This window comes from Prionailurus viverrinus, chromosome E1 (genome assembly GCF_022837055.1).
Source record: "Prionailurus viverrinus isolate Anna chromosome E1, UM_Priviv_1.0, whole genome shotgun sequence".
NCBI lineage: Eukaryota > Metazoa > Chordata > Mammalia > Carnivora > Felidae > Prionailurus > Prionailurus viverrinus.
In genome coordinates, this window is record NC_062574.1 from 36,944,681 (window position 1) to 36,964,122 (window position 19,442).

The 19,442-nt window shown below is 44.3% G+C and overlaps 1 protein-coding gene and 1 non-coding gene across 10 annotated transcripts in view; one reads left to right on the forward strand and one right to left on the reverse strand.

Annotated features, from left to right (window-relative positions):
* Positions 1–1,899: 1,899 nt before the first annotated feature.
* TRNAR-UCG (transfer RNA arginine (anticodon UCG)) lies at positions 1,900–1,984 on the reverse strand. The gene has a single exon. It is a non-coding gene; the product is annotated as a tRNA-Arg (tRNA).
* Positions 1,985–6,029: 4,045 nt separating this feature from the next.
* Positions 6,030–19,442, forward strand: part of TLK2 (tousled like kinase 2) — a 116,842-nt gene continuing 103,429 nt past the window's right edge. For 2 of the 9 annotated variants that reach the window (XM_047832606.1, XM_047832608.1), the window contains exons 1-2: positions 6,681–6,834; positions 8,329–8,411. In XM_047832606.1, coding sequence (XP_047688562.1) covers positions 6,699–6,834; positions 8,329–8,411 — 219 coding nt within the window. In that variant the 5' untranslated portion in view covers positions 6,681–6,698. Of the gene's footprint in view, positions 6,517–6,680; positions 6,835–8,325; positions 8,412–19,442 lie in introns of those variants that run through there. The other 7 variants (XM_047832609.1, XM_047832610.1, XM_047832612.1 and 4 more) reach the window with 7 other exon arrangements.

Here is a 19,442-nt window from a genome sequence, read left to right on the forward strand (position 1 = left end):
AAAAAAAAATGAAAAAAAAAAAGGGGAGCCTCACCTAACAGGACTGTTGGGGCCCCCATCCCTTTGGCCTCAGTGAGGTTGCTGGCAAATCCATTTCCACATCCTTCAGGCTGTCACCTGATGCCAAAACAATGGAACGAAATGTGGAAAGTCTGTTTGAGGTTATTATGGGTTGCGCTCCAAGTTTTCATGTTTTCTAAGATTTGCTTACTTAGAAATCATTCACAAAAATTGATGTAACAGACAAACCTTTCAAGGCCTTGATGCTCAGGACGGTCTACAGAGCAGCAGCAATAGCATCACCTGAGAGCCACTGGAAATGCAGAATCTCAGGCCCCATCCCAGACTTCTTAAATCAGAACCTGCGTTTTTGCAAAACGGTCAAGGCTTAGTACAAATTGAGAAACCCTAGGCCCGGAGCCAAGGTAGACACACATTTTCTGTAAAGGACCATATAGTAAATGCTTCAGGTTTTACTGGCCTGTCATGATTATCGAGTTTTGTTTTTGTGGTGCAAGGGCAGCCACAGACAAACATGTAAAGGATTAGTGTGGCTGTGTTCTAATGGAACTTTATTTATGGATGCCAAAATTAGAGTTTTATGTAATTTTCATGTGCCATACTATGCCTCTTTTTATTTTCTTTCAACCATTTAAAAATGTAAAGTTCATTCTTAACTCAGAGGCTATACAAAAACACGCTCATCTTCTGACTTGCCTTTCATGGCTGACCATCCCCAAGCATCCTGCCCCTTGCTGGGTGATCCCCTTTTTTTCATATGGGCATGGGGCTTGGGCCCCCTTTCCCTCATGACCTGTGTCACTGTGTCAGAAGGTTAATTACTTAAGCCTAATATAAAAAGCCAACAGAAGAGGGATGCCTGGCTCAGTCAGTGGAGCGTCTGACTCTTGACCTCAGGGTTGTGAGTTTGAGCCCCATGTTGGGTTGTATAAAAATAAACTTTAAAGACCTATATTTACAAGAAAAAAAAACACAGAACTGAGATTTTAGCAGAGTTTTATTTATTTATTTTTATAGTTATTTTTTAAAGTAGGCTCCACCTCCAACATGGGGGCTTGAACTCACAACCCGAGATCAAGAGTCACATGCTCTACTGACTGAGCCATCTACCCATCCCTGAAGGACAGAGATTTTAAAAATATACTTTGTCCGTTTCCAAAAATATCGTGTGTTTGCTGTTGTTCCCTGTCTTGAAGTTTTCTGAGAAAGACCAGTATGGGGGATTCAACAGCGAAGGGGAGGGGGCTGGCTACATGTCAGTGGCCTTTACTCTCTTTCACTCCTCTATTTGTCTATCTTGCATTGCAGCTGCTGGGAAGAAGGAACACACAATGCAGGGAAAAGGCAATTATTAAAAAAATAACATTTGGGGATGGAGTTGGAAGAGGAACTTAGAGAAAGGAGATACTCTTTAGGAGAATAAGAATATTGTTCCACCCTCAGGAGGCTGGGGGGGAAGAATGCAGGACATGATAAATAAAGCAAATGGTGTCAAGGGCATCTGCTCAAGAGGGGTTTGTGGAGCAAGCTAGTCAGTAGGAGGACATGTCAAACAGAGAGATAGGAGAGTGACTGGCAGAGAGTCTTATGAAGGACAAGATCTGAATTTTTAAAATCTGTAGTGCAGGTTCATGGCAACCAGACTCTTTTCCATTGTTAGGAATGGGGAGAAGAGGGGAAATAATGTTGACTAAATGCCTATTGTATGTCCCGTCCAGCATGGTTATGACATTTTCCATCACTGTTTCAATTTAAAAAAAAATTTTTTTTGATGTTTATTTATTTTTGAGAGAGAGAGACAGAGTGTGAGCAGGGGAGGTGCAGAGAGAGGAGACACAGAATCTGAAGCAGGCTCCAGGCTCTGAGCTGTCAGCACAGAGCCTGACACGGGGCTCGAACCCATGGACCACGAGATCATGACCTGAGCCGAAGTCAGACGCTCAACCGACTGAGCCACCCAGGCGCCCCATCACTGTTTCAATTTTAACTAAAGCAACTCATGGAATTAGATGTGCTGGCTAGTTTTCAGATGGGGAACCCAGAGGTGAAGAGACAGGATCAGAACCTAGCTCTGTCCAGTCACAAATACTTTAGTGTTGTATACTGTCCTGCCTAGTGCAATCTATAGTGGAAATATTGCCTGCATGAAATTCCGTATTTCTTCAGAGGATGAGAAACCCTCAGTTCTTAGGGATGGGGGAAAACAACATAAAGAGACCAAGCAGGCAACTTTTGTTTTTCTCTACTCCCTACACCACTCCCCCACAACAAACATAATGCTTCATTAAAAAGACATTAAGTCTTTTTTTTTTCCTTTTTCTGTTATGAAACAGCACACCTAAACAACTCAGTGCATTGGCAGCCTGGTTCCCAAAGTTAAACTGTGTGCCTCTAAACCAATCTAATGACAAATGTACATAAACCCTTTGCAGAAGTGTGGAGTTCGGGAATCATTTATTCAGGGATTACTCTATCAGGCATATATATATTATCTCATTTAATCCTCCAACATTCCTGGGAGATTTTATTTTAACACCAGTTTATGGATAAGCTAAAGGTATGGAGAAGTTAAATATCTTGCTTAAGGCCATACAGCTGGTAAGAGGCGAGACAGATTAAAATCAAGGATCTTGACTAATAACTGTGTCCTCTTTGCCACCCCACTGCAGGCTCCTTTTAGAAAAGGTGCAATCACACTAAGACTCACTGTCAACCTGCTCAGTAAAATATGCCAGGATCTTTTTGCTGCAGATGGTGGATATTATGAAACATTCAAGGAGATGCCGGACAATCATTAGTGTGGTATAGGCCAAGAGCAAAAGGAAGTTAAAACTAGTTTCCCCCAGTGTCTTCCTCAGAACACCTTTTCCATGGCTACACTGAACCAACCAATCAACAAAAAACAGTGATGATTCCAAAATTAAATGGGAACGTGCCGAAAACCTCCATCCCCCTCCTGGAGATTGCCATATGCATATTACACATTTTAGGCTCCAAGTAGTACTGAAATAACGGATTCCATTTAGGGTTTTTTTAAGTTTATTTATTTATCTTGAGAGAGAGAGAGAGAGAGAGAGAGGCAGGGAGGTGCAGAGAGAGAATCCCAATCCCAAACAGGCTGCACAGTGTCAGCACAGAGTCCTCCACAGGGCTTGAACTCACAAACTGCAAGACCATGGCCTGAGCCCAAATCAAGAGTCAGCCACTTAACTGAGCCACGCAGGTGCCCCAACGGATTCCACTTAGCTTTAAGCGAGAATTTCCCAAGGACCAATGTACATCTCTTCCCTTTAAAGCATATTAACCTACTGAGGTTTGCAGAGCACTCCTTGGGGAGGATCAGAACTAGTCTGAGGCATGTCCAGCCAGCTCCGTGTTCTTCTCTGTGACTATGAACATAAACCTGGAGGAGCTGTCCTACATTCCCCTGAAGATAGGAAGGAGCAGCTTGCACAATGTGGACAGCTTCTATTTGGATCTATTTGCCCACAGCCAGTGGGCCTTTGCATGGGGCATGTCACCATTTGCCAGTCTGTGACAAGCTGAGTCTGACAAAGTTACCATGTGAGCAAACATACTTTAAACACATTGATTCATGAACCAAAGGTTCAATCACATTGTGAGAGGAACCATTGGACAATTTTAAAATTGCCCATCTGGGGGTGCCTGGGTGGCTGTTGGTTAAGCATCTGACTCTTGGTTTTGGCTCAGATCCTGACCTGTTTGTGGATTCCAGTTCCACGTTGGGCTCTGTGCTCGCTTGGTGTGCAGGGCCTGCTTGGGATTCTCTCTCCCTCTCTCTGCCCCTCCCACCCCCTCACTCATTCTCTCTCTAAATAAACTTAAAAAAATTGCCCATCTTACTCTGGGAAAGGGTAAGGTTATTTTCCCTTGCTGTTGATATTTGATATCTTCTTGTATATGATGCTTATAAATAGAAGCACCCAATCTTTGTGGTAAGCAAATTCATTAAACGCCTATAAGCAATTCCTACTGGGATGAGTGTTAAATCTAGAGCGTGGCTGTGAACAGGCCTGTGGCAGTGGAAGTTCTCTGACATGCTGAGAAAACGCACTTGGAAAAGTGAAACTAAAATAACACCTTTTCCTGTATTCCAATGATTATTCTAAATAATTACTTCAAAAAATGGAATCATAGCATTTTAGGTCTGGAAAGGACTCCTTCATGGATGAGGTTGGCAAAGCTTGAAAAGGTTAGGTAACAGGTCCATGTGGCTTGTCTGTGGATCAGCGAGGCTAGAACTCAGCTCTCTGTCCAGTGCTCTTTCTCTTAAACTCTTTTCTCCCCACTTAAGACATTCCAGTGTCATTTAAGGAGTTACTTTCCTGATTATTCATTAGAACGCAATTTGCTGGTCTTCTGTGTTGGAGTGGAAAGACAAGTCGTATGTATAATATGCGTCCCTTGGTTCTCCTGCTCTCTGGATGGCCCTCCACCTTGACCTTTTTTCCCTACTCTCTGCCCCCCACTGGATCTCCCCCTCCCCTTCAAACACTGTTATCTTTGGAAATATGTGTGTGCACTTTCCAGCCTGGCTGGGATCAGGGGCAAGGTGACGCTTGGTTTAATGGATTTTTTTCCCACAGTGCCTTAATTTGCCCAAGGGTTTGGAAGGTCACACAACTAACAAAAAGTAAACCGCAGTCGTTTGCCCTTTCAGCAGGTCTGTGTTCTGTTAATATAGCAAGAAATAAGAAAAAACTAGTAAGGAAAAAAAGGCAAAACTCCACTTGAAGTAACTGCGGACCCCCTGGAAAAGTTCAAGGCTGTTGTTCATTGTTTGAACTTTCCCCCTTGTGATTCACTTGTATTCCTTAAATCATCTTCAGACGTCTGATCAAGGAAGTGTTAGAGGAAAATACAAAGTCGGGTATTGGCATTGCAGTGTCCTGGCTCCTAGAAGTCGGTGGAGAATGTGCTTCTTTTCTCTGGTGCTGGGTGATCAGAGTGGGAGCCTTTTCCTGTGCAGGAAGCCCTCTTTGCTGCTGGGGCTACTATGCGCAGGAACGCACCCCTTCCTAGTTCTCATTCCTCAGTAGACATTTCTGTGAAGGGCAGGCCTTTTTTTCCATTCTAGTACTTACACTCAGGTCCCGCTAAGTACCAGGAGGGCCGTGTTTTTTTTGTTTTGTTTAATCAGAGGGTGAAATGGAACCTCCCCCTGGGTGCCCGGGGAGTCCCTTTGGGGTAGCGCCCCCCCCCTTCCGGAGGGCAGCATCCTGGCGGGGGTGGGGGGTTCAGCTTTGATCCCAGGGCACCTTTTGTCCCTAGAGGCGCCCTCTGCCAGCCAGGTATGTGGAGGGAAAGTGCTGTCCGCTTTCCAGGGCGGCCAGTGTGGGTCTGGGGAGCCGGAAAGTCCCTTTGGAGAGTGGCGGGGCGTGCGAGACGCCAACACGGTGGGCACAGCGAACTCACTAACTGGGCGTCTCCGAGGAAGTTCGGGCGGGGTCCGCCGGCTCTCGGGCTTTCTTCCTCTAAAATCCATCCCTGGGCAGAGCAAGCCCACTTCTCACCCAAACTCGTGGAGACGAGAGACTAGGCGGGCGCGGGGTTCGTTGAAGCGGATCGGGGAGCGCCTGGCCCAGGCGGCGAGGCCCCTCCAGCGCCGGTCCACGGCCCAGGGCGCCGGCTCGGCCGCCTCGGCCGGGCCGGTCCCGCGGGCGGGGACCGCTTACACGCTGACGGCGGCGGGGGCTCCGGGACTCCGGCCCGGGTCGGGCTCGGGGCGGCCAGTCGCCGGCGCCGCCCGTGCGCCCGCCCTCAGCCGCCCGGCGAGGCGGCGGCCTCCTCCGCCGGCGCGGGGTCCCCTGGTTAACCCCTGCCCGCCAGCCTGGCCGCTGATTGGAGGAGGCGGGGCGCCGGGGCAGCGGGGACCCCCCCACCTTCCTCGTCCCCTCCCCCTCCTCCCCCACTGTCGGCTCTTCCCCCACCCCCCCAGGACCCCCCCTGCCTCCCAGCCGTGCAAATCTCGCGAGGAAACACGCGGTTTCACTAGTGTGTTTACACCGATCACTACTAATCCGGACCGAACCGATCCGGATTAAGGGGCCGGAGGCGGGTCCTGGGCACCAGCGGTTCCGACCCCCCCGCCCTCCGCGCCGCACCCGAGTGGCCCCCAGCCGAGCGGGCCCCCACCTCCCGGCCCGGCCTGGGCCCTCCTGCGCCTCCCTTGGCCTTTGTCCGGCGCCAGGAGGCCGGTCCCGCGCCCCCCGCGGCCGCCCGGGCCCGGGCCCGCGTCGGGCGCCTGGCTCTGTACGCGAGCCCGGGGATCTGCGGCCTCCGCGGCCCCCCTCCCCCGCCCGCCCTCTCGTGGAGCCCGGCGCCGGCGGCGGCTGCCCGGGCGGGGGGTTGCGGCGCTCAGGAGAGGCCCCGGCTCCGCCCCGGGCCTGCCCAGGGGGAGAGCGGAGCGGTCGGCGGCCGGGTCGGGTCGGGGCCCCTCCCGGGAGGAGCGTGGAGCGGCGGCGGCGGCGGCAGGTGAGAGGCTGAGCCCCGGGCGGGGGAGGGCGCCGGGCCTGGGGCATTAACCGTCCGGGGGACCCCCCCTCAGCTGAGGAGGCTGCGGCCCGGGCCCACCCGGGGGCCGGGCCGCAGCTCCTCGGCGCTGAGGCGGGAGGGGCTCCCCGAGGGCTGCGGGTCGCCGAGGGGCCGGGCTGAAGATGGGGGAGGCCCAGGCAGCCCCGGCCTGGGAGTGGGGCCGGCGGCCGGCAGGGCGAAGGGGACGCCCCGGCAGCTGGAGGCCCCGGCAGCCTCCTGGGCACCCCCGAGAGCCGGCCCGCCCTCCCTCCGTGACAGGTGGGCCTGGAGTTGGGGAAAGTTTGGAGCCGGCGGGAGGCAAGGGGCGCCGGGACCAGGCCCCATCGGTTCTGTTTCCCGGCTGTGGGCTGCAGGGAGGATCCCAGTCCAAGGCCCCGCAGGAAAGAGACAGAGTGGAGATTTCCTTAACATGAGTTGACATTAAATGGAATAACCGCTGGGGCGTCATTTTCTGGGCCAGGCCTGGGGATGGAGGTTTAGGAAATGTTCTGAGAGACCCTAGGGTTTGAGGGAGGCTGCAACCTCTGCCATTCCGGCCTTGATTAGGGCAGGGCGAGACGCGAGGAAGGCCACTTAGGGGAAGCACACTCTGTCCCCTTTTTCCTTTCTTTCTTTTTCTTTTTTAAGATGCCTTTCTGCCTTTTCGAGAATTTCCTTATTCCCTCGCTAACCTGCGCTCGTTTGTGTGGGTGAAACTTTAATTTGTCACCCTTTCATTCCCCTTTGCCCCAGGCTCTCAATCCAGGAAGGGAAATGAAACTGGAAGACTGGTAGGGGTTGTTACAGTTAATGTGGAGTTGTTAGATTGCAGAGGAGCATGTTTAATTCATGTTCTCAGTGAACTTTTAAATCATGCCAATCATTCCAATCGCTGTTTAATAATATGTTCAAAGGGGTTCTGTGTAATGGTATATGTTCCTATTCCACTTGTAATATTAGGTTTCCAGTGGGCTCTGCAGGAGTTGATCTCTTGCGATGGATGGACGTATTTGCTGAAAGTAGCCTGTGCATTTATTGGTTGTGGAAGGAGTTTAAAAATGGTGTCCTCCTGCCCTTCCCTGCTTGGAAGGAGTGCTAAAAGCAGATGTCTAGAGAAACCTACTGCTCCAGGGAGTGGTCAGAAAAAGATTTTGTAAAGGGATGGTTATGGAGCTCTGCTAATTTCCTGAGTGAATGCTGGTTGATGGTTTTACCATGGGTTCTCTATTAAATTTAAAATAATTAATTCCTTTTTTCATGAGCTACCGTGAGCTCTTCAGAGAAAGGAGCTATATAATAGCGTTATTTGAAGTTATTTGTAGCTTCTGATTCATGTTGCATTATTTTTAAATTATTATTAATGATTCATATTTTTAGTTTAAGAACCAGTTCCTGTGGGTTTGGGAAACAAATATCCGAAAGTACTTCGTTAAATTCAAAGGTTGATGGAAGGAATTTTTGTCGTTGTTTTGCAAGTTAGTCCTTGTTCAACTTTTACTGAGATTATATGAGTGGTTTGAGGTTTTTTGCTGTTAAAATCAGAACTAGACAAGGATATAGTAGCCCTCCGAAGAGGACTTCTGAGCTTTTTAACTTTAAATGTATTACTGTTTGATGCAGCACATTGTAGTTTATCGCTTGTATGCCGTATTTACTTGAGGTTTACCTGTATGTGACCATTCAGTGAAATAATTACATTTTGTTGTAACTAAAAATTGGTGCCTCGCGTTTTAGCTTTTATGGTCTCACAACCTACTTTTTCTTTTCCAGTAGAAATGATGGAAGAATTGCATAGCCTGGACCCTCGACGGCAGGAATTATTAGAGGCCAGGTTTACAGGGGTTGGCGTTAGTAAGGTGAGTAAAATGACCATAATGAGCACTGTTCACAGTCAAATGGAAACACATTTAGAAAACAGTTATGATCATTTTGGGTGGGTCAAACTGGTAGATGGCAGGGGAGATGGGCTCACCTGTTCCGATGAACTTTTAGCTCCTACCAGTCATTCCGCTAACTTCACGGTACATTTGAAGGGATTCTAAATGGAACTATATGCATCTCTTTCCCCTCTAATTTAGGAGAGGTTTCCCATGGATCTCGTTGCAAGGATACTAATGGGATGTGTATCTGGCTTTTGTGCCATATTTTGTCAAAACAACTCAGTTATTAAATTAAAAAAAAAAACTTAACGAAAAGGTATTGGCATAGATTCATTACGGTAGGTTTTTTGGATAGTTCTGTGATAAGAGTTTTGAAAAATCTGCTTCTGCTGTTTGTCAGTTCTCCAGATCTGTAGCTCAGCAGATTCCTCCTGGTTGCACCCCCAGACTGCTTTCTCTCCTCCTATTTTTCCTTCTTGTTCACTGTTTTTGTTCAGGGAACATAAAATAAGATCAAGCCCCCAGGTGGTTACATTAAGCAATGTTATGGCTTCCTCTGCGTCCTTATGTAGTTCACTCTGCTCTCATAGGACGGTTTTAGTACAATGTATTTATGATTTTAATACAATATGTAAAATATATTTACGATGTTGTATTTAAAAGCTTCACCATTCTAAGATCGTTGCATTAATTGGGCTTGAGACTTGTGAATTTTTGATCTTTGACTTCACGTGATTCATACCTTTCCATGCTTCTCAAGAAATCTTATTTCTCCTGGAGACCTGAATGTTAGTGACCTGCTTTGGTCAGTAGCTTCTTGAAGAAGAAGGTGTTTGTCAAGGTTTAGTTGGAAAAACTGGCTGCTTTGAGGGGTCTCATAATTTTGGTGAGCTGGAGTAAGTTGTTAGTTTTCGTTCATTCAACAGATAAATTGAGTGTCTACCGCATACTGGACGTTGTGCAGGGTGTGAGGAATGACACCCCAACTTAGAGCCTCCAAGCCTCCATTGTGGAGGAAGCGAGAGAGAGATGATACCTCGGTGACATCTGGGTTAGAACCGTGACCAGGTGCTGTGGGAACACAGGATTTGTTGCACATTTTGTAGTTCTTGGTTTCTTTGGCCACTTTGATTAAAGTGGCACTTAGGGCACTTTGGGAAGGCTATGCTGACTGTTGACACATATTGAAGATACACGTATAAGTGTAAGTTCTCTGATCTAGGAGAAGTAGCTTCAACTAGAAGTGAGCAGTATGTTTGAGTATTAAATTGATCTCTGGATTAAATTGATTATGTGTCTTCTCATTTGGGAATTCAGCACAAGGTTCATATCCAAATCTGTCTGTTCAAGTGGTCACCTATGGAATAAAAGTAAGTTTGTATTCAAATTGTATGGTAGTTTAAACTCATTGGGTTTTGTTGTTAGTATGCCTTTCTTTTCCTCAATTTTTAAGGTCGTGATAGCTATATCCAAGTACTCTTTTGATGGGGTGGAGCATAAGTGATGGCGATAATTGACCTTGTGAATCTTGCTGCCCAGGCCTAAGTTAAAATCTTGTAATTAAGGTGTCAGAAGACTTAATCTGTTTAATAGGAAGTTCTTCCTGTTGTATATATAAGGAAGTTTATTTATATCCAAATGTTTTTTATTCCAGTAACTGTATGTTATTTTGATGTTTTTAGTCTACTATGACTATACTTACTGTAGTATATCGTAATAAATATTATTCAAGGACTGGCAAGGGACTTTTTTTTTTCCCCATAGCAAAGAAACTTGGCGGGGGGAAGCAAGTAAATATTCTGTAATTTGGAGTTAGGAAGAAGAAAAGAAAATATCCATTTTGTATAACTTCTTTTGCCTGCAAGACATTGTATCCCTCAGACCACTGATTTGAAATGGGACTGAGGAGGAGGAGGCCATGTACTGGGAGAAAAGGTGCTTTGAGAAAAACTCCGCCTCCTAGCTTTGAATTCCTCATTATGGGTCATCATTTCCCAATGAGGATGTCACTGAGTTGATAGTTTTCAGTTTCAGCCCTTGCTCCAAATGGGAGAGGAGAGTGACTTTCCTGTGATAGTGCCATCTAGTGGGACTGGTGCAGCCACAGGGGCTGTCTCTTGAGTTTCTCCTAACTATTCATAACATTTTCAGTACTTTTTGATGTCCATAGAAGGAAGAAAGTTAGTGCCATTGTGGATTCTTTCCTAGTGGACAAGGGTGTTTTAAGTGGCTGCAGTCTTTGAACTTCCTGGTTGTTAACAGATCTTTTGTTATGTCGCTTCAAGTTTTTCACACCTGCAAGTTAGATCTACATCACAAAACTTAGACTGAAAGAAAATGGTCAAAAGCCACCACATTTATTATTTATGTTTAAGTTGCTCTTATGGGTAGGATTTTAATTCACAAATAGAAAATTTTCTTGCGTTTAAATGCATTCAGTTTCTCTTTCTTTTAGCGTGTTTAATTTTTAATGACTGGTAAGCCAGAAGGATTTGTTTTGTGCCTTGGGATGCATTGTGTGGATTTTTAAGAGGTTGGGGTTTTCTGTCACTAGTGGGTTGATGATAGAGGAAAGTAGCCTGATGGACACCAAGAAAATAGGGTTGGTTTTTCTTCTCTATCTAGCTGCCAGTTTTTTTAGGAGGGCATGTAACCATCCTTTTAGCATTTTTGAGGTGATAAGGTTAAATTGGGTTGTGAACCTACTTCTTCATTTCTTGTTGACCTGATATGTGAGCTATCCTACTTCTTTTTTTTTTTTTAATTTTTTTTTCAACGTTTTTTTATTTATTTTTGGGACAGAGAGAGACAGAGCATGAACGGGGGAGGGGCAGAGAGAGAGGGAGACACAGAATCGGAAACAGGCTCCAGGCTCCGAGCCATCAGCCCGGAGCCTGACGTGGGGCTCGAACTCCCGGACCGCGAGATCGTGACCTGGCTGAAGTCGGACGCTTAACCGACTGCGCCACCCAGGCGCCCCTACCTACTTCTTTTTTTAAGGTCTCCTCCCTTATACTGGATAAGCCACTTCTAGTTATGTGAAACTGACTCTACCTTGTATTTAAATGTTTTCAGTGAGGACCTGTTGTAGCTTATATTCCCTACCCTGCTTTCTCTCTCTCTTTTTTCTTTTAAGATTATATTCTTTTAAGTAATCTCTGTATTCAAACTCACAACCCCAAGATCAGGAGTCATATGCTCCACCATTTTAGAGCCAGCAGGGCACCCCATTTTGACAATTTAAGTACAGGTAGTCTCTGATTCCAGAGGCCGTGTGAAATAGGTAGAATTGCACCCCTGCACGCACTGTATTTATAGCTAGTTTAGTTTTTTTTTTTTTTTAAGTTTATTTTTTTTATTTAAGTAGTCTCTCTACCCAACGTGGGGCTCAAACTCACAACCTCGAGATCAAGAATCTCATGCTCTTCTGACTGAGCCAGCCAGGTGCCCTTGTAGCCAGTTTAGTTTTAATGCTAATATAGTAGTAAATACTTACGTGGTACTTACTAAGTGCCAAGTACTGTTCAAAATACAATAAAAGTGATGTGAATTTAAATCTTTTGTAACAGGGATACTAGTCTTAATAAACCTCTGTTCTCTTTTTGTGAGACCTGCTAATGCCCACTGCATTGCTCCCGCTGGTTGAATTCTGGACTTACCAAGGATCACATTGTTACAATTTGCACTTGTATTATAATTACATAATCTAATAAAAAATTTTGGAGACCAATGAAATATAATTGCAAAATGTAAGAATTGTTGATTCTATGAAAACTAAGTTAACTGCCATGGAAGAACTGTAAGGTGAGCCAATAAGGAGATACTTCTGAAGGTTTATAAGTTTTTGTTTTTTTGTAATCTGGAAGAATTCTTCATTTAGATCCTTGACAAACATCTCTTAAGTCTTGCTTCACTTTTAAAGAAGTTGAAACTAGAAATTGTGGCTGATGCATTATGGGTGTGGTTTGTGTGAGATCAGGACTATAGTCAGTGGATCTGTAACTCAAAAGGGCTGCATCAAAAGACTTGCAACAGAATATACATTTACATGTTTCAAGTTCAAAGAAAATGTCTAAGGTGTAATTTTTTTTTATATTCCCCACTGCAACCTACTTTTTTGATTAATGTTATTAAGTTTCAGTTGTATTGAATAAAAAGGATTAATATGGTTTGTGATGGATGGTATTGAAAAGAGCAAAATGAGAATCCACGAAAGTGGGACGGTCTGTACTGACACAAGAACCTTCACTTTATAGAGCCTGCTGTAAGACCATATATTTTTAAGTAGTATCACATAGTAGATTTTTTGATGTCTTGAAGAAAAGTGATCATTTTCTACCTCTTGTAAGTTTGTGAGTGGTACGTGATCAGCGTATTTAAAATATTTTTATTTTTTTCTGATACGCGATCCGTTTAAATGATCAGATTTAACTTCTGAAAAGATATTTAACCAACTGATAACTTTTTCTCCTGTTATTTAGTTAATTGCATCAATTAGAAGGTGTCAGTTTTGGATAGCTAGTGTTAGCTATTTTACATACCAATCCAGTAATTTAAAAAAATATATGTTTAGGTGTTTTGCATTTAATACATAGTTAGACAGTGCTTAATAAGCATAAATTCTGAGAGAAAGTCTGTACTTAAACCATTGAATTTTAAGGCACTGTTAAATTTATTGTTATGTTTGCCTTTATGTTGACTTCTCCCTTTCATTTACTTCGTATTTGTTTAATTCTCTCATTTCACATCTAGCCAAGTATCAGCTCCTGTCTCTTCTTTCTCTGAAGTTTCTCAAGCATTTGTCTGCTCTCCCTGCTACTTTCTCAATCCTTCCTCGTTCACAACTGTAATAACCAGCCTCTCCTACCCCATTTATCTTTCTGTAAACTGTCTCCAGTTATATTTCTAAAAATACCCGTATTGTTTTATTCCCTTGCTTTAAAGGTTCCCATAGACTGTTGGACTGAATTAAAACTCCTACCCTAATTTTTCAACTTCACAGCCAGTGGTCTGTTCTCCTAGTGCTGTGCTCTGCTTGCTCAAACCGTGACTGATCTGTTTGCAAACAGGCTCATGCTCTCTCCTTTACCTTTCCTTTTTTATTTGCCTGATGAACTTTCAGCTTACTGTTCAGAGCGTAATGTGTCTTTATAGCTTTTCCAGATACTTGCACCATTCTCGTTGAATTATTTTATTAGCACCTGATAACCTACTTTTATTATGACATGCATTGTTTGTTTCCCCTGTTAGTCTCCTTGAGAACACGTATGACTGTTGAAATGCTCAGCACATCATACACATTGAATAAGTCTTTGAGTTAGAAAAGAGTATTGAGAAGATGAAAGTAAAGTTAGTTGTCACCCGCAGGCATGGTCTGCTCTAGCTTATTGTTTTACTCCAGTCTCAAAATTCTTGTCTTTTATTTAGGAGATTTAATTCATCCACATATAATGCTATGACATATATTTAGGCTTAAATCTTCCTTGTGTTTCTTTTTTTTTTAATTTTTTTTTTCAACGTTTATTTATTTTTGGGACAGAGAGAGACAGAGCATGAACGGGGGGAGGGGCAGAGAGAGAGGGAGACACAGAATCAGAAACAGGCTCCAGGCTCTGAGCCATCAGCCCAGAGCCTGGCGCGGGGCTCTAACTCACGGACCGCGAGATCGTGACCTGGCTGAAGTCGGACGCTTAACCGGCTGCGCCACCCAGGCGCCCCTGCGCCACCCAGGCGCCCCTTTGTGTTTCTTTTTAAATCTTTCTTACGTCTCTTTTACCTTCTTTTAAAATGATTTTTTTCATTTATTGATTTTTCTATTATGAAAAAGAAATAAGCATTTAATACTTTTTCTCTCCCCATCTCCAAAGTTTTGTCAGTTATTATTGTTAAATATTTATTTTTTTGAGAGAGAGAGTGAGCATGAGTGCATGAGCAGGGGAAGGGCAGAGAGAAGGGAACAGAGCATCTGAAGTAGGCCCCATGCTGACAGCAGAGAGCCCGGTGTAGGGCTCGCACTCATGAACTATGAGATCATGACCTGAGCCCAAACCAAGAGTTGGATGCTTAACTGACTGAGCCACACAGGTGCCCCATCGTTTTTTTTAAAAATTATTTATTTAAGGAAGAGAGAGGTCTTGTGAGCATATGCGCACGAGTGGGCAAGGGGCAGAGAGAGAATCCCAAGCAGGCTCCACGCTGTCAGCGCAGAGCCCAGTGAAAGGCTTGAACCCACACACTGTGAGTCTAACACTTAACTGACTGAGCCACCCAGGCACCTTGATTTTGACCCATCATTATCACCCATAGTCTGTAGTTTACATTAGGGTTCACTTTTGGTGTTATACATTCTATGGGTTTGCTCAAATGTACAATATTTCTCTATTATAGCATAATACATAGTAGTTCTATTGCCCTAAAAACCCTCTGTGCTCTGGCTCTTTATCCCTCCCTCCCCAGCCTTTAGCAATTACTGATCTTTTTACTGTCTCCATAGTTTCATTGTTTCTGGAATGTCATATAGTTGGATCACACAGGATATAGCCTTTTCACACTGGCTTCTTTCACTTTGTAATATTCCTCTTAAGTTTTCTCCGTGGCTTTTCATGGCTTGTTAGATCATTTCTTTTCAGCACTGAATAATATTTCATTGTCTAGACGTACCGCAATTTATTATCCATTCACCTACTGAAGGACATCTGGTTTGCTTTCAAGTTTTAGCAATTATGAATAAAGCTGCTATAAACATCAATGTGCAGATTTTTGTGAATGGTTGAAGTACTTTTATTCTCTTGGGATTCATTGGGCTTCTTGAATCAATGGATTGCTGATTTTGATCAGTTCTAGAATATTCTCAGCTGTTGTCTCATATGTCTCCTCTGTCATTGTCGTCTTGCACTCTGTTTAAACGTGTTAGAACTTCTTACTGTATTTTCACTGCCTCCTACCTTGTTTTCTGTATTGCTGGTCTTTATCATTTCCCAGGGCTGAATACTGTGTTGTTTCTTCTGACCTACGTTCCGCTTCTTTATTTTCTTTTTAAATTTGTCTAATCTACGTAAACCTATCCATTGACTTTCCATGAGGGCTGGTTTGTTTCTGGGTCACTCTTGCCCTGAAAAGGTAGCCCTGTGCTCCTTGTTTAAAGTATGGGGTGGATTTCTCAGACTTTCCTCATTGGGGAGGTCCCAGGCTTTGACTTTATTCTCTACCGACACCCCAGGCCTCCTAAAAGTACAGCTCGTTTTCGAAGTTTTTCTTTGGAATTAAATCTGCAAATGCCCTCAAATAGAAGTAAATTTTGAGTGCTGAACTTACCTTTCTTTTTCTTTTTCTTTTTTTTTTAAGTTTATTTTGAGAGAGAGAAAGAGTATGTGTACAGGTGGGGGGAGGGGCAGAGAAGGAGGGAGAGAGAGACTCTCAGGCAGCATGAGCCTGATGCGAGCCTGATGTGGCTCCAGTTCACCAATTGCGAGATCCTGACCTGAGCCAAAGTCAGGAGTCAGAAGTTTAACCAACTGAGCCACCCATCTGAGCTTACCTTTCTGAGTTTTTGTTTTCTCATGGATTTTGGTGCAGTAATTCCTCATTTCATTTTTTAATTTAAAAAGTTTTTTTAAGTTTTATTATTATTTTGAGAGAGAGTGCACATGGGAGGGGCAGAGAGAGAGAGAGAGAGAGAGAGAGAGAGGGAATGAGAGAGAGAATCCTAAGCAGACTCCGCACTGTCATGGTGCAGAGCTCGATGTGGGGCAGGATTATGACCTGAGCTGAAATCAAGAGTCAGTTGCTTAACCCACTGAGCCTCCCAGGTGCCCTCTTTTGTTAATTTTAGAATGAGAGTGAGAGCGCACACATGTGTACATATGAACAGAGAAGGGGCAGAGAGAGGGAGAGGGAGAGAGAGAGAAAGAATATCCCAAGCATGAAGCCCAACATGGGGCTCAGTGCCACAATTTTGGGATCATGACACGAGCTGAAATCAAGAGTTGGTTGCTCAACTGACTGAGCTACCCAGGCACCCCAGACTTTTTACAGTCAGTGATATTATAAACCTGTTTAACACTTAAAAAGTGTGCATGAACTCTTGTGCCACAGCAGGTAAAGAATCCATACCTAGGTTTCTCCCTTGTGATTTTTCACTTCTCATCTGCTCCCTTCCTTCCTGTATGAGGTGTTGTCATCACTCCTGGCCATTAGTGTCACTTGCGTTATTTCTTATTCTCTGTTTACTTTTAGGTGAATAAAGATTGAATTGAAATATTCCTTAAAACTATTTAAAAAGGCAAGGAGAAGGGAAGTAAATAAGGTATATTATCCGTGATTTCATATTTCAACCCTAAGTCTAGGGATGATTTGGCTTGGTCAGTCTTGTTCTTCTTGGCCTTGTCTGGGTCTCAAATTGCTAGGTCTCTCTTGGTGGTAGGTTTCACTTGGCCCTAATTACTACTAGATGTGATGGGACTGGATTAGTTTACATTATGCTTCCTAGTATGTTAGCCATGTTAAATGCTTCTTGGGCTATTCTCTTTGAGCTTTTACAGTGCAGTTGCCCTGTTACCCTAATCCAGAAGGAAACTTTACTTTTTTTCTAGTTCCAGATATTCCTTCCTTGGACTTTAGACATATTAAAAAAAAAAAAAATCATTTCTGGAGTATTTGGTGACTTTGCCCTACAGAGGGGTTCACCTTTCCGTTTCTCTATTCTCTTTGGTTCATTTGAGAGTAGTCTTTTGGCTTAGTGTGGGGCCACAGAGCTTCTCTTGTAGGGTCGTTTGTCTTAGCACCTGCCTGCCCCTTGGTCAACTTTTTTGCCCTTACAGCGACTTTAATGGGAAATCTGGTTTTATAATTTGGACTGTTCTTTTTATTTATGTATTTTTATTTGAGAGAGAGAGAGAGAGAGAGAGAGAGAGAACATGAGCAGGGGAGAGGGGCAGAGGGAGAGAAAATCTTAAGTAGGCTCCATGCTCAGTGTGGAGCCCTACCCCACGACCCTGGGATCATGACCTGAGCTGAAATCAAGAGTTGGACTCTCAACTGATTGAGCCACCCAGACACCCCTGTTCTTCTTTTTTTTTTTTTCTTTTTTTAAGTTTTTAGTTCCAGTATAGTTAACATACAGTGTTATATTAGTTTCAGGTGTATAATGTATTGATTCAAAAATTCTGTACATCATTCACTGCTCATCAGGATAATAACTTTTTTGTTTTAAGAAATACTTAAAGGGGCGCCTGGGTGGCTCAGTCGGTTAAGTGTCTGACTTCAGCTCAGGTCAAGATCTTGCGGTCCATGAGTTCGAGCCCCGCGTCGGGCTCTGGGCTGATGGCTCAGAGCCTGGAGCCTGCTTCCGATTCTGTGTCTCCCTCTCTCTCTGCCCCTCCCCCGTTCATGCTTTGTCTCTTTCTGTCTCAAAAATAAATAAACGTTAAAAAAATTAAAAAAAAATACTTAAAAACATTTCTTTTAATGTTTATTTATTTTTGAGAGAGAGAGAGAGAGAGAGAACATGAGAGAGAGGGAGACACAGAATCTGAAGCAGGCTCCAGGCTCTAGAGCTGTCAGCATAGAGCCTGATGTGGGGCTCGAACTCACCAACCGTGAGATCATGACCTGAGCCAAAGTCAGACACCCAACCAACTGAGCCACCCAGGCACCCCTCCAATCATTTTTCAAAAAAAATTTTTAAGTGTTTATTTTTGACAGAGAGAGACACACACACACACACACACACACACACACACACACACACACACACACAGAGTGTGAGGGGAGGAGGGGCAGAGAAAGAAAGAGACACAGGATCCAAAGCAGGCTGCAGGCTTCAGGCTTCAGGCTCTGAGCCGTCAGCACAGAGCCCGGATGCGGGGCTCAAACTCAGGAACCGTGAGATCATGACCTGAGCCGAAGTCAGACACTTAAACCGACTCAGCCACCCAGGTGCCCCTCTAATAATTTTTTTTAATGTTTATTTCTTTTTGAGAGAATGTACATGTGGGCACCAGTGAGTGGGGGAGGGGCAGAGACAGAGGGAGGCAGAATTCAAAGCAGGCTCTGCACCATCAGTGCAAAGTCTGATGTGGGACTTGAACCCATGAACTGTGAGATCCTGACATGAGCTGGAGTTAGATGCTTAACTGACTGAGACACCCAGGCAGCCTCCCCCATTCTAATCATTCTTTAAAAAAAAATTTTTTTTTTTTTTTACATTGTTTTTGAGAGACCGAGAGAGACAGAGCACATGTGGGGGAGGGGCAGAGAGAGAAAGAGGCACAGAATCCAAAGCAGGCTCCAGGCTCTGAACTGTCAGCACAGAGCCTGATGTGGGGCTCGAACTCACAAACTGTGAGATCATGACCTGAGCTGAAGTTGGACGCTTAACCAACCGAGCCACCCAGGTGCCCCCCATTCTAATCATTCTTGAGTGTCCAGTGACATTAAGGACATTCACTTTGTTGTGCAGCCATCACCACCATCTCTCTCAAGAAACTTCATCTTGCAAAAACGAAGTCTATACTCATTCAACAGTAACTCCCCATTTACTCCTCATCCCAGACCGTAGCAATCACCATTCTGCTTTCTGTTCCTATGAATTTAACTGCTTTAGAAATCTCACATAAATGGGGTCATACAGTGTTTGTCTCTTTGTGAATGGCTTATCTCACCTAGCGTAGTATGCTCCAGGTTCATCCATGTTGTAGTATGTATCAGACTCTCCTTCCTTTTTAAAGCTGAATAATACTCCATTATGCGTACCACATTTTATTTATCCATTTATCTGTCACTGGACACTTGGGTTGCTTCTTCCTTTTGGCTACTGTGAATACTGCTGTGAACATAGGTGTGCAAATGTCTATTTGAGTCCTTTCATTTCTTTTGGGTACCTAGGCAGAAGTCAAATGGCTGGATCATATTAAATTTCATTATTTGGTTGGAGTTTGACCTCCCTTCAGCTCTTATAATGGACAAAGGGCAGCCAAAAATGGTGATTCTTTTTCTTTTAGTTTACAT